Source organism: Rhynchophorus ferrugineus, unplaced genomic scaffold (genome assembly GCF_030347505.1).
Source record: "Rhynchophorus ferrugineus isolate W39M unplaced genomic scaffold, kcgeb_rfMv2 rfM7, whole genome shotgun sequence".
In the NCBI taxonomy this organism is placed as follows: Eukaryota; Metazoa; Arthropoda; class Insecta; order Coleoptera; family Curculionidae; genus Rhynchophorus; species Rhynchophorus ferrugineus.
In genome coordinates, this window is record NW_027472586.1 from 17310909 (window position 1) to 17328111 (window position 17203).

The following is a 17203-nucleotide window of genomic DNA, read 5'->3' on the forward strand; positions in this document are numbered from 1 at the left end:
CTTAAAATATTTATTGATATAATCTGCAGATTAACACATTCTGAATGAGACAAACAAAAAATATCAGATTCTAATAGCTCAAACATGAAAAATCACTTTTTATATTTGTAAATCGAATATAGCCGATCAGTCACTGACATTATAGTTTAATCTGTATCATAAATTACCTATACAATTAAAAGATCGTTTATATATATTGACTTTTTATTTGGATAGAATAATGTATTTCGACAATAAAACCAAAACTATAGAACAGGATAGGAATTGGAAAAACTATAGACAACACAAGAGCAAAAAGGAGGAAAGATCAGAACTGCAAACTTCAGAGCTTCAAATATAAGCATATATATGATTTCTATTTACTTATATGTTATAATCATAAACTTGTAATATTAAATGATGTAATACATAATTTTATATTAATTAAAACAATAACAAACACAATTAAGCATTTAACGATTTTTTACAACATAGAAATTATGTAATATATTTATAGTCATTAATTGAACTATTGACCCCTTAAAACACTATTAAGTAAATAACTAAAATAATTGTTATTATCCATGTGTTCTAGGTAAATTATGTTGTTAGTTTCACTTTATCTACATATTATTATTACTTCTTATATGTATTAATATTATTTTTATCTTTTATACATATTTTTCACCTAAAATATATATTGAAAGACAATAAATTTATTTAAACTAACCTTATTTGATAAAATAATAATTTTTATAGCCGGCTTGGTTAGGGCAGTGGTAAAAAAAGCGACGTGACCTCCTACTTTTGTGATGGTCGCTGATGTGAATCCTGCTGGGACATGATCGTAAATTTGTGTTTGTGATTATTTAACATTTGTGAATATTCTTAGGCAATAGTGCAAAATCCGACATAGAAAATGATCCCAGTCACGCCAGTAACCAGGCTGGGTAAGACCGGATGTCTTCTGAGATGATTTTTAAGTTGATCACTCGCCAGTCGGTAGTCTTCGTCGGTATCGAGAACCATGGTTCGGAGCCCACGTTAAACTGTAAGTCCAGTTCAGATAAACCGTCGTTGGTAAAAGGAGACCAAAATATTTTTAAAAAAAATTTTTACCTACTTTGGGGTAAATGACGTGGCTCTGTGAATGGAGGTAAAACGAAATGAAACAGTGGTGTTTACATTATGTGACCGTTATTTATTATCTATATAAAAAAATGTGAAAAATACAATTAGATAAAACGGATGGCAGCGGTGATACCTGGAGACGAGGCTTGGACAGTCGATGGTGGCACATATAAACCAAACGATGGTTGAGCACTGAATGACTCGAAATACCCTTCAATAACATCCCAGATAAACGTCTCGGGGTTGCCGGCTATTCGTTATCGGGTTCTAGTTGGCGCTGCTGGCACCCCGCCCGTGTTCAACATCTGGGAATATATTTCTGGGTATTTTGTAGACCGTTATTCCACGATGTAAAATTCGACATGCCTCAAGGTCGCTACACCTACATTTAATTACACACATATTTACGCACAAATAAAATTGCATCGCTCTTTACTTATTTATTTTATCTTTCATTCTTTAAAAGGGTAGTTGTCATATTTTTCCTGTCAGTAAATTTATTTATTTCAAACTATCATTTTATGTAATATTTTGGATTCTCACCATCACAAATAACAATCTTTAACATAACATTATAGATCTTTAATTTGTCTTCTTTGACATTCGTTAATCTACTGTTTTCTACTTTGCTTGGTGCCCCACCGGAGGACTAAAAACACCAACAAATGAGAAATTAAAACATTCGTTTTCAACTTTTGATTACATGAATTAATGTATTTATTACCTGCAATATTGGGTTACAACTTTGTATCGAAATGCTTTTAATAATGTTTACATTTACTAATATTAATAAAATTTGCAGAAATTTACAGTTTACACTTATCTTTATTACAATGATATGTTATGTCTCCAGAACCTTATCAATTACTACTAATTCTTAAGCAAGAATAATCTTTCTAAGCTGTTCCGAGTTCACCAGATATCAAGTTAAACTAAACAATATCATTTAATATCTTAAATCTTAACACACTCTCTTTCCGTGTTAATATCGTTTCAAAAACAAAACGTAAGGACCTGTCTTCCCTTTTAAAATTGCTCTGCCGGTATTTGCGGAACAGCCAAATTTACGTCACAACGTAAAATTACATATCCTTAATCGATTTACGCACAACAGAAGTAATGAATCTATTATATTATTATAGGATCTGGCAGCGGGCAGCGGATCGGCCAGGTCCAATGAAAATAGAGGCTGTCACCGATCCTGACGGCTATTACTGGTTGCTAGATTTGGTAGTGTTTTATTTTATTGGAATTTTCCAAATTGTAGCCATATTACAAAAACTTTAGACCTAAAATTCTTCCTCTATATAAGCCTTATCTTGCCAAATATCATGCCTCCCAGTGCTCTCGTTTTCCTCAAAAAAGGAGGCATAATTTTCGCTAAGCTGATTCATATATAGGAGATACCTACAGCTCTCTCGACATTTTTTTTATTATTAATAGAACTTTAACCATCTGCCCGTGGGCAATAAAAACTTTTTATGATTTTTGCTATACGAGGGTGGGTCAAATATGTTGGAGACAAGCGCTGTAGATGAGTATGTCATAGCTGGGTCCGTTATGAACAGTATGGCATAGTCTTTGTCGGGAGCGCATGTTTTACGGGCATGCTATGACCATGAGTGAACGTCAAGTGTCGACCGCCGTAGTTCAACGTATTGTCATTCGTTTTTTAGTGTGGGAAGGCGTTAAAACGACGGACATTTTTCAGTGTTTAAATAGGCCAAAGCATTCAAGCATCGAAACCGTCAGAAATGAGCCGCATGATCGGCGACCGCGAACCAGCATCACACCAAACAACATTCGCCGCGTAGAAACTCATTTCGGAGGAATGTAGGATGAATGTTCAAGACATTTCGGTTGAACTAGGCGTTAGTATTATCAGTGACATAACATCATCCACGAACACCTTCAATATCGCAAAATAATGACGCGATGGGTTCCTAAACTGTTGAATTTCAAGCAAAAATTTACGCGGTTGAAAGTTTATCGCCGCTTGCTGACGCGATACGAGGCAGAGGGGGACGGCTATTTAACCCAAATACTCACTAAAGACGAGATATGGGTACCCTATTACACTCCCGAAAGCAACATGTCGTCTAAAGAATGGAGGAAGAAGGAGGAAGTTGCGCCAGTCAAAGCAAAGACAACCAGGTCCGCGGGTAAGGTTCTATGTACGGCGTTCTGGGACTGCTGGGGCGTACTGTACGTCGATTTCCTGTACACCCAACTTACCATTAATGCTGCATACTACTCTAACCTTCTGAAAACATACGTGAAACCCGCTTATCGCTCGAAACGGAGGAGCATTCCAGCACGAAGTGCGATTCTTCTCCAGGATAACGCGCACCCTCATACCACGCATTTCATGCTCGATGCAATATCATAATTAGGGAGGGAGGTACTGGAACAACCCCCTACCAGATATATCACACTGAGACGATCACATTTTGGACCACTGAAAGAAGCCCTTGGAGATCAAAGATTCAACACCGACGACGAGGTAGAGGAGTTCGTGCGCACATGGCTGTCCCAGTTGCCCAAGGAATTCTTCGATACACGCATCAAAAAACATCCGGAAAGGTGGACAAAATACGTAACTAGTGAGGCAAAATACCTAGAAATATTGTAAATTTTTGTCATTTTTTTCAATAGTAAATAAACGTGTCAGAGTATTTGTCTTGATCATATTCGAACCCACCACAATATAACTATACTGACACGTAGAACCGCTTCAGTAAGTAATCTGCTGTAGAAATTTATAATGAATTTATTATTATAATTGTGCCTATGCACTTCACTGTCATCGTGCACATTTAACTGTTTGGCGAGTGCATTGGGATGCACTAACAGTCTTTCAGAGTACTTTACACTAACCTTTGTGCATTATACTCGTTATGGGTTCTAAGCAGATATCGCGCTGAATTAGTTTGTTGGAGACGTAATATTATGTACTACATATCTCGACATGATCAACAAACTATATTTACTTAACTTTGAATATTTGTTTAATTATATATGTCATAATACAACTATTTCTTAGAGTTGACAGAGCTGACATCTGTTCGAAATATATAATTTACAATTAGTACCACGCTTAGTATTTGTACATCATAACATTTTAGGTTTTTATTTTTTTTAGGTTATCCATCTGAGCTCTTCTACAGAGGTAGTGCGATGTGGGAGACCCTGTATGGTATGGTACTCGCTTATCCCATCGTCTGTTTTGTCTTTGTTCCCGTCTACTTCAGTTTGGGAATAACATCAGTATACCAGTATCTGGATATGAGGTTCAAATCCAGATTGGTACGATGCTTGGCATCCGGCACTTACGTGGTACGACAGCTGCTCAATCAAGGCGTCACGGTTTTCACACCCTGTGTAGCCTTAAATACCGTCATCGGTATACCTTACTGGGCGTCGATTAGTGGAATTACTGTAGCCAGCATCATATTCAATTTATTGGTAAGTTATTCGTCGTATCTATAATACAAAAATAACAAATTAACATTTTATATATAATAATTAATAACACGGTAACTATTTCGGGGCTTAAAAGGGCCTAAAGGGCATAAAAAAGTAATATCTGCGAATACAATATATGCGAGTAATTGCAAATATAACGATATTATTTATTCAAGAACCACGAGAAAACATATTTCATCACAGAAAACCTAAACTGGGTTCTGAATTTATCTACTTTTAGCTCTTTCTTTTTTCATTCACCGTGTCATTTTTTCCAATTAATCTATGCATTTGTCTATATTTCATCTCCAGTTCTTTTACTTTCTTTTTAATAGTTTCCTTCCAGTGGGGATATTCCAAGACACTTTGCGATGTTACTATATGGAATTGTTATTGGTACTGTCTGATTATACGTGATATATTAAATATATCATGTGCCAATTTACTTTGGTTAATTTTATTTATTAAATGACATAAATTATACCACATCCTATATGTTTATTGATTATTATAAAATATTTTGGTTATTTTATACCCGTCTATTTTATAAGCTTTATTTGCTTATTCGAAATAGTAATACAGTTTATTCGAAAAGTATCAAATTTTATGGTAAATTGAAACTTTTACAATGACCCACTGACAATACTTCAATTCGTTTAACCCATTTCCTAGCCACAATACTATATTCATGTTTTATATGCGTCCCAAGGTTCTCTCGGCGATGCTTTCTTTGCATTATTCAGCTTTAAAATACCCAAAATAAAGATAATTCCGACATAAATGTTCAACACAAACACGGGCAGAGATTTATAACCGATTCTCTTCTCCGGCAGCATTTTACGAGATCTAAAATAAACTATTAAAACTCCGCTTCATAAAAAAGCCCAATAAAAATCAACACGGCTCCAGAACTAACATCCTTCGAGATTTGTATAATAATAAAAAGGACATATATTTTATCTTATCAATAACTCGTAACGTGTCATATATATTACATGTATTATAGTGGTGTTTTAATGATATTTTAGGGTGGATTGAAGGCTGCTATATTGGCTGATGTAATGCAAGGACTCACCATGATTGCCGTCAGCTTCGCCATCATTGCTCAAGGCTGTGTAGAAGCTGGTGGACCTGGAAATGTTTTTTACCTTAGTAAACGTGATGGAAGGCTCGATTTTTTCAAGTAAGTGACTTTTGCACATTTTTCAAAAAATTTATTTCATCTAAAATATAGACAACAGAAATTTTAATGTTGGAAATACAATATTTAAATATTTAATACAATAATTAACTTGTAGAATAATCTATAATAATCGCCTAATAATAATAATATAATTATATTTTCCATGTTAATTGACTCAATTATCGTATATGAATCCTCTCTGTCCTCGGATATCCAGAGCGTCATATATTGTACAGTCAATTGTCCATAGTTGATTGAACCTGGAGACTTGTTAATTAAATAAACCAAATGGCAAATATTCCCTTTCGCATCTGATATTATCAAAACATGTCAGAAGGTAAACGGCATATTATTTGAATTATGTTAATCAATGTATATTGATGTAAAATCTAAAAGCTATTTTGGACTGCATAATTATGTTTCTTGTCATCTTTACTTATCGAAATTATTTTAATTTATTAATGAATAAATTTCATAACATTCATGTGTCACAATTCCTACTAAGGTTCAGATCCTATGAACTTGGTTATTTCTGCTATTATTGTTATCTCAATAATTTTTGTTTTGTTTTTATATATATTTTAAAGTCTCTTTTTACCAACTTTGGGTTTATTTGGACTGGGCCTAAATTTTAACGTGGACTCCGAATCACGGTCCTCAGCATTAAGCGTACCGACTGGCGAGTGACCAACTTTATAAATCATCCCAAAGACTTACCCAGCTTGGTTACTGGCGTGACTGGTATTATTTTCCTTGTCGGATTTTACACTCTTGCCTAGAACAATCACAAATTTTAAATAATCACAAACATAAATTTACGACCATGCCCAGTAGGATTCGAACCCGCGACTATCGCAATAGTAGGAGGACCGTCCTATCGCCTTACCACTGCGCCACCAAGCCGGAAATTACTTTTTCTTGTTTTTGAATAACCTATTCTATATTAATATTTTCTTGAATGTTATTTCTATCTGATCTTGTTAGAAGTGTCTTCACAACTGTTTGAAGCTATGTTGTTTTGAAGCTGAGAATCTAAATAAGTTCAGTTAAGCTAAAATTATTCTTGATTTCCTATGAACTTGATATCCTTAATTCTTATTGTTATCTGAACTATATTTTCTTGTTCTTATCGACCTGATGTGTTTTTCCGTTTTTTTTTTTGGTTTTGTTTTTGAATAAACTATTCTGAATCAATATTGTCAGTAATTTCTTCATTTCTCTCTGTTTGTCTTCAGTGTACGTTTGTCTTTCCGATCTGTAAAGCAGAATAGCTATGTGGAACAATAGTGCCTCTAACCGTTTAATTTATAAGTAATATGGGTGTACTGAGTGTTGGGAACTTTCTAACGGTTCCATAACCCATGTGTTTTATACCTAAGATATCTGTTAATGGGAAAATATGATATGTTCATGTAAATAAAATGCTAAGAACATAATGTTTCTAACGGCAGTACTAGGCAATAGCTATGGAAGAATTCAACATAGGCAGGCCCATAAAATCAAGTACATTTCATCAGATGGTACCATAATGATAATTACTATATTCAAGAAATAAATTTGTTGTCATTTTTAAAAGAATTCTTAAAATGTATTCTGTTTACATAAGCTCATATGATTAGGCAAATATGTTAGTGTGTGTAAATGTGGTAAACTTCCATTATATAGCTGGTATAAAATCATATATTATAACAAAGAAATACTAATTAATTTGAAATGATGACAAAAGAGTGTATTTTATTTTGCATCGAAACTTGAAAAAAATGTCAAATGTCAGGAAGTAAAATATCGAAATACGTTTGTAAATATAACATAAAATGTCAAAGAGCCCTTTGCTTTGAGTCTTTCACAGCAGAACGGAAACTGATTAAGGAATTGCCAATTAGATGACGTTTCCTATGTTAGGCGAAACCATCCAGAAAACAAAATGGCTGTAAAATTGAATGGTAAAAGCTAATAGGGCCGACGTAGTCTGTTCGGTGTCAGCTGAAACAGGTTCGGCCTTTTTCTCTCTTATTGAGTGTTCTATTTACTTCTGCCTTTAATTATTTTCTAATCCGAAAGGTCTTTTTGTTTTCGAGGAGAGGTTTTTTTAACGTTTTCATTAAGAAGCAGTTTTCGTTGCTTTGCTGGTAATTCGGCCGTTTCGTATAGACGAGTCGAAATGCTCGAAACAGCACGAAAAACTAGTATTGAGCTTAATATATATAATTAAATAATCAGTATATATGCTCAATATATAACATTATTTTATAATTATATGTATGTTTATATATTAGTAAAATTTACTATATTGTTTTTAACAAATAAATAGTTGGATTTAAAGTGGATTCATTCATTCATAAACCATATTTAATATTTAACAAACAAGTGTCATAACGAATGTTTTCGTTGTGCGTGAAAAAACTTTTGATTTTTAAAATACATAAATTGTGTGATTGAAATAGCAAAACATGTTAATATCACTCCGATTTTAAGGTTTTCTTTCACTATTAAAATCAACTACTGCAGTTAGAGTTTAAACTTGAGGAAAAAGCCCTCCAAGCTCAACATTACTTCCCTATGATATTATAAATAACATGATGCTAAATGTATTTCTATGCTATATTATCAATCTGAATCAAAATAATTTGGTCGGTATATATTATATAATATATTTAGACATAATTGATATATTTAGATTTTATAATTCATAAAGGTACAACTTAAACCAATCGCTAAATTATACAAATATTAAAACAAAATTATAAAATGTTAAGCTATAAAACTATTTAAATTTTAAAAATATATCAAGAATTATACAAGATAAATATCAACACAGTCATAGCAGACATGATATGAAAATCCTTCAAGTTTAGGCTCAACTATGTATAAAACATTAATTAATGAAATAGCAAAGATATGTCAAATAGACAATCAGGGTTACATATAGGGTATAAAAATATGGAAAAAATAATGTCGATAGGAGCTTTTGCAGATGATGTAATAATAGCAACTGATAGGTCAGAAGACCTACACAAAATTTTAATCAGATGGAATGTTATACTAAAGGTATATAGAGAGTAAAAGTAGAACAAGTAAATGCCTTTAAGTATCTAGGTATAGACATCGAAATTAATGAAGATGGCGACATGGATATGGATGCCATAATTTGGAAAAACCATTAAGTTGTACTTCTTTATATAAGTAGAAAATTCACTAATAAAAAGAAAAATCAAAGAAAACTAAAATGAAAGTACAGAAATCAATTCAATAAACCAATCAATTTATAAACTAATTCTAACACTCGGTTGCGAGACGTGGGTATTGTCAAAGAGAGACAAAAATTAGACACAAGCAATAGAAATGAAATATCTCAGACGAGTCAGAGGTGTAACAAAGATGGACAGCACGAGAAGCATGTACATAATTAAGAAAGAACCTCAATGTTGAATCACTAGAAGAATAAACAGAAAGGAGGCAACTCAGTTGGTGGGGCTTACGGCTCATGGAAGAGACAAGACAGCCAGAGCCGACTTAAGTGAACTTGAGATGAGTGTATCCCAGAAATATTTCGGAAGAGAAGAAAATCTCGGCCGAAGCAAGAAGTCTGAACAGAGACAGAAATACATGAAAGAACACATACGTGAAACACAGCAATAAACTACAGAAGACCAGCTAGAGTTGAGTATAGCATGAGTTTACATTAATATATGTTGATATTGATACAGTTTGAATTAAAACTTAAAAAAGCACATACAAGACCCATCTTTATAATCCACATTAAAAGGAAATGAAGAAAGAAATGATTCTGGATGATATTTCCCAGATCTGGTTTTACTTGGCAAACCACTTTACACCACAATTCTTAAGAATTACTTAACTAATAAATGAACAAAACATAAGAAAAACAATTCATATAATAAAACCAAGTTGATTAAACTTTTTCCATTGTCATTTATAGTAAAAATGGTGAGATGTCGTCTGAGCCTCCATAAAAAGCAAGTAAAGTAAATTTACCGTGACGATATTTCCAATCGTTTTAATTCGTTTCTCCGGGTCCGATCTTAATAAAGTCGAGTCGAGAGATGAGGAAAAACTTTGACGAAGATATAATTTTAATGGCGGTTTAAAATGATATTCGGTTTTGTAGATGGGGACGTTCTCGAGACCGGCGGTTTAGAAAATTGTGGGGATCGATTTTTTTTGGTTTGCCAGACGCACGTGCTTTGTCGTGAATTTTCATAACACTGAACACGCGGTAAGACTTTTTGTAGTAAAAAAATAAAACACAAAACGGAAGCTGTTTTTATTTAGTGATATTTATTTTTCTACATTTTTTTAACGATTATATGCAGTTCAACAATATTTGAAAAAAAGAAAAAAAAAAGAATGATGGAATGCTCAAAATTCCATTTTCGACTTCTCCATTGCTTGTTTTGTTGAAAACACTTTTAGACACTTACGGTGATATTACACCTTCATGGCCGAATTGTCGGTCAGACAGAGAACAGTTTGGAGGTCTAAAAAAGTTCTAACCCAATAAATTGCAAGAGTTACTGGACGAAACCCCAGCTTGAAGTCTCAAAGTAGATTCAGACAGAGTAATAGTCTCAAGCGGAAAAATTTATGGGTTTGTCAAAGAAAACTATCCATATCGACACCTACACAGAAGATTCGTGGTCATAAAATATTGTTGTGTATTTGTTGAGATCTGCAAGGTATAGCAACTCACTTGGGTCTGACCTCAATTGAATAAATTAAATGATGCATTATTTAAAACACTGGCCAAACCAAAATCGATATTGTATTACCATGGTGTCAGAAAATAGGGAAAATGTTATCTAAAGGAAGAACCTGGGACAAAATATATTGGAGTTATCACTGTCAAAGATCATTTTATCATATTTATCGTACTGTATTTCTGTTTCCATCTTCAATAATACATATTTTTCGTTTCTCATAATAATTGAGTGCAATAAAATATTGTGATTCTTTCTTGGAAGAAGTAGCTTGCACTTAAATAATCGGGCTTCAAATATTTCTTGCCTTGAGTTCATCCATTTCCTTGTATTTGTACCATATCTATAAAGGCTATAGATATTTGTTAATTATCGATCGTTAAAGATACCATACAATTACGCTATTTTCGATAATTTATTAAAAGAATCCTAGACGTTTCATTTGATAAAACCTATATACATACAAAAAGAAAAGGAATAAAATTATCAATATATAACCCCTTTCCGAAAATTCCAGACCTAAAAACCACATTATTCTGGAATTAGATGTGTATTTACAGCTTTCTATATTCAGTTCGTTGCAGGAATCTGGAGCCAAAATATTTTGCGCTCTGGAATATCGTTTGCAGTTCGGATAAAATGTTGCACCGGTAGGAATCCCAATAATGTGCCTCGCCCATGGATTAAATTGTCTCGAACTACAGGCGTCCTGGGACGTCTTGAGGCTGCATTAACTTTCCTATTGTAATTGCTTCCGGGAGGTTTAGCAGGTATTCTGAATGGTTAGTTTCGAAAAACCAAGTACAATTTGTCTTGGCGTAAACATTAACACCCGAGTTTTAATACCGAAATAAAAACTTACTGTTTATTAGTTTTATTAATTAAGTTTTCTTTCTTTGATATTTACAATATTTCTTTATAGCTTACCATGAATTAATTTCGATTAAGTTTTTTTGAGAAAAAGTCTGCTTATTCAGTTTTTGCCCTTTCACCAGGACAACTTCTTTAAGTCTAAATCCCTTAAATTAAACGCGTCGACACATATTTTGGCATTGAGATGAGAGTATGAGATTTCGATATTATTTGACGAAAAAAATGGTCCGAAAAGTTAGCTTTTGTTTCTAGGAGGGATCGGAGATCGGAAGAAAGGAAAAGTTTGATACTTTCAATGTTTTCTTTCGGATGTACAGAACGAGCACATAGAAGAGATGGAGCTTTATTTCCGTCCACATAAAGTACTTTCAATTTCTTCGTCGATCTATTAATAAGTAATCGGTACTACGGGTACTGACTGGGAATATCATTACGATAACAACGTCACAGCTATATATTCATAAAAGATTTAAATTTTGAAAACTCCTCTGAATCCTTTGGTCTTAAAGGGTATATCTTCGAAGATCATTTTTGAGCATACCTTTTTATTAATCACACATGTTGCATTAGATATGCTTAGTACAATTATTTACAAATACATTTATTACTACCGTTCTGTTATAAATGTATCAATAAACAAGAAAAGTGAATACGGGATATATACATCAGTAAGTTTTTCCCAAGTTTTTGAGCATAATGTATAGAACAATCACTAAATAAATTTTAGAACAAAGACAGAATAGTTTTTGTAGATATTTGTAATACTAGGTATATAGTAATATAATTGTTTTAAAAATATAGATAAATTAGTTAATATTATCTGGATTTATGAAAAACGAATAATGAAACTATACCTCTTATAACACCTATGTCATTGTTTTAGTTGGAGTACTGATCTAACAGCTCGTGTCACCACTACATCAGCTCTAGTAGGTCAGCTATTCATGTCACTGTCGATCTTCGGCTGTCAACAAAATTTCGTTCAGCGTTATTGCAGTATGGAGTCACAAAAGAAAGTAACAAAGTAAGTATGCTACTTAACTAAACCATTGTCAGTTTTTTACCGCACTATCTAAAAAATAGACAAACGAATAAAGAGATATTTCATCGATTCAGGAAAATTAATTATCCTGAAGACAATTAATCAGTGGGTGAAAGTCCTTATAGAACCAAAAGAAATCCTCTTGAAAGCAATTAATGACTTTAGTTTTTGCGAGAATTGTGGTAGTTAACTTCTATCAGTGGTGATAAATTTGTTTCTTTGTTTTATAAATATATATAAGTTTTAAGTTATATTAAGGATTTATGTAATTTTGGTCTTCAAGAACCAAATATATATATATATATATATATATATATATATATATATATATATATATATATATATATATATATATATTTGGTTATATATATATATATATATATATATATATATATATATATATATATATATATATATATATATATATATATCTGATTAAAAAAATAACTAAACGAAGATGTCTTAGAAAATTTTTTGAGATGCAGAAAAAATACTACTTTTAGATAACGAAATCTCAAGCCTTCTATCTATCAATACTTGCTTGAAGCACCTACATTTTGTTTTTCAAGCCAATATAATAAATAATGAAACGTAATGAATTACCTATAGAAAATAATAATTGAAAGTTTTGATCAGTAGTTTAAGCCTTTTCAAACTTATAGTGATGTTGTTTCGTCATATTCCAATTATCATTTTTATAGTCTCAATGATGTTACGGTAGTGATCTATCATTTCGAACCGTTTCAACATGTCGGTCTCCATCCACATCCACACCGAAGTAGAATATGTATGGATATGGTGATATCAGCAAGATGTAGTGCATCTCGAACTATTTAAATCGAATTAAACTGTTATTGCAAGTCTCTGTCGATCTCAAATGAATAAATTGAATGACATTATTATTAGATGTTAGTATAAAAGGCTGTTTCACCCAATAATTATATTTTTATAGTTAAACATGATCAGAATACATGCAAGCATGTAGTAATATTGATAAAAATATTACAATATAGTTTACAAAACAACTATTCACAAAGCCAAGCTTAAATTATAAAAAGTATAATATTTTTAAAAGCATTAATGACGATATTCTTTTGTGATTTCAGGACCCTTATGTATAACATTCCTGTTATAACCGTATTGTTCAGCTTGTCGTGGGTTGTGGGGATGGTTGTCTACGCCGTTTACGCCTCCTGCGATCCTCTCTCGTCCGGTTACATTCAGAAATACGACGAAATCCTCCCGTTCTTCGTCGAGGATCGCTTCAGTTATTTACCCGGAATTTTAGGACTATTTATGGCCAGTCTTTTTAACGGGGCACTTAGGTGAGTAGGCGAAGTTTAACTTACTAATACTCTCTAGTCTCTAAGTCTTTTGATTTTCATTTCATAAAGAACCGAGTCCTATAATGTTTGTACCCGAATAGGCGAACAATGCCTTTTACATTTCGAGATTAAAACGAAAAATTATTTACTGTTGTTTGCAGCTTGAATGTATCGAACATCAATTCATTGGCCACCGTAGCTTTCGAGGATTTCATCCGCCCTCTGCCGTGCATTAAAGGAATGAAGGACTCGAAACAACTGTGGTGCATCAAAGTTATAGGGATCATCTTTGCTTTTATTATCATGGCGATGGCGTTCGGAGTCGGACTGTTGGATGGTGTTATTGAATCCTCAATGTTGGTCACCTCAGCTACATCTGGACCTTTACTAGGAGTGTTCATCATGGCTATGTTGATACCTTGTGCCAACTGGAAGGTAAGATAGTTAGTATTTAGTTAAACCATCATGATATTTATAATGATAGCAAAATATTCCAACAAGATGTTTATTGACGTTTTAAAAATACAAAAAATCATTAAAAGGAATTAGAGTTACCTGATAAGTCGGGAAGGTTGAAAAATTTAGTTTCGAAAAAAAAAATAATTAAAATTCGAAAGGAAGCTTCTCATAGTCTATCTCGATAATGGTACTTAATAATCGCGTTTGGCTAATCGGCGATTACGGATCCATTCATTGAGGCTTGTTCTTTAGAAGTCAGAAAAGTTCACAGTTCAGAACGATCAATTCGAAATACGTTGCATCTCACACCCAAAAATGTATATAATAAAATAAAATTTGATATTTCAAAAAGCATATGGTACACATATTACTGCTAGATATACACTATCTAGTAATTCTTCCTTAATATAGTTCTGAAATTCAGATCTAAGATTTCGGATCTATAACGAATTAGCGTTTGAAGGAAGCTTGCCACTCCACATAAGTTTAAAACGGAGCTCTTCACGTATAACTCAACCAAACTAGTGTAAAGGGTTTTTTTGTATCTTTAATCTCCGTGTAAGTTCACTGTTGTCGAGTAATTTTGATGTTCACGCAATTTTACTTAGTTGTTTTTCTTCTATAATTGGTGTAAGGCACTTTAAGAATAACTTCTCGAATAATTTGAATATGATTGGTAGCAATAGTATTGGCCATTTGCCTGTTTTAGGCGTTATAATAATATCCGCAACCTTCTACTGCAAAAAAGCCTTTTAATACTGAAAACTATCTGAAATTTGTTAGTAATTTTTTTACTATCTTTTCTAGTGCACTATCCATTTTATTTAAGAATAAGCCAATAGATTAATTTTTTAGCCGCTTTTCAAAGAGAATAACCATCTCTTGATCATGTGTTCTTTAAGAACCTAGAAAATATTTCATTTTCCGCAGTACGAATATTCTGTTTAAGCTGTTAACACAGTTTGATTAGTTGGTACTCTGGCTTGTTGCTTCGAGCACTTATCTTGGATAGTTTAACCGTAGTATTCTGTTTATTGGTTAAATTAACACAAACAATTCTGTCAGGTTATTCAGTTATTTTCAGCAAATTCTACGTGCAATTAATTGTGTGTTGATGGTAAAAGGGATATATTTATTACTGTCTCAATTATCGTCAAAGTACTAGGAGAGTGATCTTATATATAATAGTTGTCTTTACTATTACCGTATTCTCATTTAATTCCTATGACGTTCATAACATAATTTGTGAAATGGGTAAAAAAACCTTCATTACAAAGATTAATTTCTCTTTTAGAGGGGCATTTTAATGAAGGCAGTTTCTTAGAATATCGTTTTGGCTATAAGAACATATCCTCCAAAGTATAAAAGTCCGAAATGAGAAAGAAGCATAATATATCTCTAATATAGTTCCATAAATCCAGTTTGTTTCTACGGACTATATTACCTCAGTAAAATGCTCTCTAAAAAGGGAATAAGAAAAGAAAACAACTGTTAGTCTCCCTATTGCCCCGAGCCGGACGTTTTTGTCGTTGTCTTTCGAAGTCTTTCCAACAGACACATCTCCGACTTTCGCGCCAATAAATTTACCAGGGAATGCGTCAGATGAGCGTCCGTGAAGCTGTTTAATTTTACCCCCATCGCCGAAGCGCCCACCTTCCACCCTCTCGTCCCTACACCGACTCCAATCTCCCCTACCTCTTCCCCCCCTCGACACCGTCTCTCGATCACAAAATGGGGCCGCAGTCCGAGTTACTTCGAAAGTTCGGAATGTAAATGTGCTAAGATTGCGCTCTATTAAAAAACTTTCTAGTGGAGAATTAACAAATTTCGAAGGAGGTTCCGAGCGATGGCGATGGTCGGAGGTGGGGGAGCCGGGGCAAGGACGAGGGAGCGGCGAGGAGGACGGGTGGCTCGTTTCCGGACCGGATTGTTGAGCGGAAAAGGGGTTTCGGCAAAGTTCGGAGTGCTCCAAGGGGTGGGGACGATGTAGTTATTAAGTGGGGTGATTTGTAAGATGTTTATGCTCGAAGATCTGGATGGTTTTGGAAAAATGCATTAGAATATCGGTGTTTCACTTCATTTTAGTAGTAAAGGCCCATAGTTTTAAAAAAATATAACGAGGAGATTATGTATCTGCCCCCTTTAAACATATGAAGTACTTTCTACTAATTTTGAGGGATTTTTTTATAAATGTTACTCAAACTGTAAAAATTTCTCTGGTTTGGTCCCTTTCATTTATAATTATTTTTCATTTCAATTATATTGGTATATATTTATTAAAATATGGTAACAAAGAGAAAAAATCATGAGTACGAAGTACCTCAACATGTCATTGCATTTATTTCCCATTTTCTCGTAAATTTTCCAAATTATTTTACGGAGCTTTACTTAAGACTAATATATAATAATTTGATAGTCCATCCCAAGTAGCAGTGAAGCCACCTTACCTCTATTTATGACGTCAAATCGGTGCAATATTGCCGTATTTAACGTTGACAATTTTGGGAGTTGTATAACAACATCCGAATATCAATAAAATAATGAAACCAAAATGTTATAAAATAGATGTTATTATATGTTAAAAAAATGTTATTTGAAGTCCGATGGTAATGAAATGCAAGACTCATTGGGCGAAAATCCAGCTCTGGAAAACCTCAAAAGTCGTGAAAATGGCCACCACATAAATACGAAATATCATTTCGAACCGTTTCAACATGTCGGTATCTATCCACATCCACACCGAAGTAGAATATGAATGGATATGGTGATATCAGCAAGATGTAGTGCATCTTGAACTATTTGAACCGAATTAAACTGTTATTGCAAGTCTCTGCCGATGTCAAATCAACAAATTGAATGACATTATTATTATATGTTAGTATAGAAGGCTGTTTCGTCCAATAATTACATTTTTATAGTTAAACATGATCAGAATACATGCAAGAATCTAGTAATATTGATAAAAATATTACTATATAGTTTACAAAACAACTATTCACAAAACCAAGCTTAAATTATAAACTGTATT

At 33.1% G+C, this 17203-nt stretch overlaps 1 protein-coding gene across 7 annotated transcripts in view; it reads left to right on the plus strand.

The window, feature by feature from the left end:
• LOC143199667 (sodium-coupled monocarboxylate transporter 1) overlaps positions 1 to 17203 on the plus strand; it is a 156932-nt gene that overhangs the window by 133372 nt on the left and 6357 nt on the right. For all 7 annotated transcript variants that reach the window (XM_076409636.1, XM_076409634.1, XM_076409640.1 and 4 more), the window contains exons 3-7: positions 4253 to 4575; positions 5604 to 5758; positions 12233 to 12373; positions 13498 to 13716; positions 13878 to 14151. In XM_076409636.1, the coding sequence (XP_076265751.1) occupies positions 4253 to 4575; positions 5604 to 5758; positions 12233 to 12373; positions 13498 to 13716; positions 13878 to 14151 (1112 nt within the window). The remainder of the gene's footprint in view (positions 1 to 4252; positions 4576 to 5603; positions 5759 to 12232; positions 12374 to 13497; positions 13717 to 13877; positions 14152 to 17203) is intronic.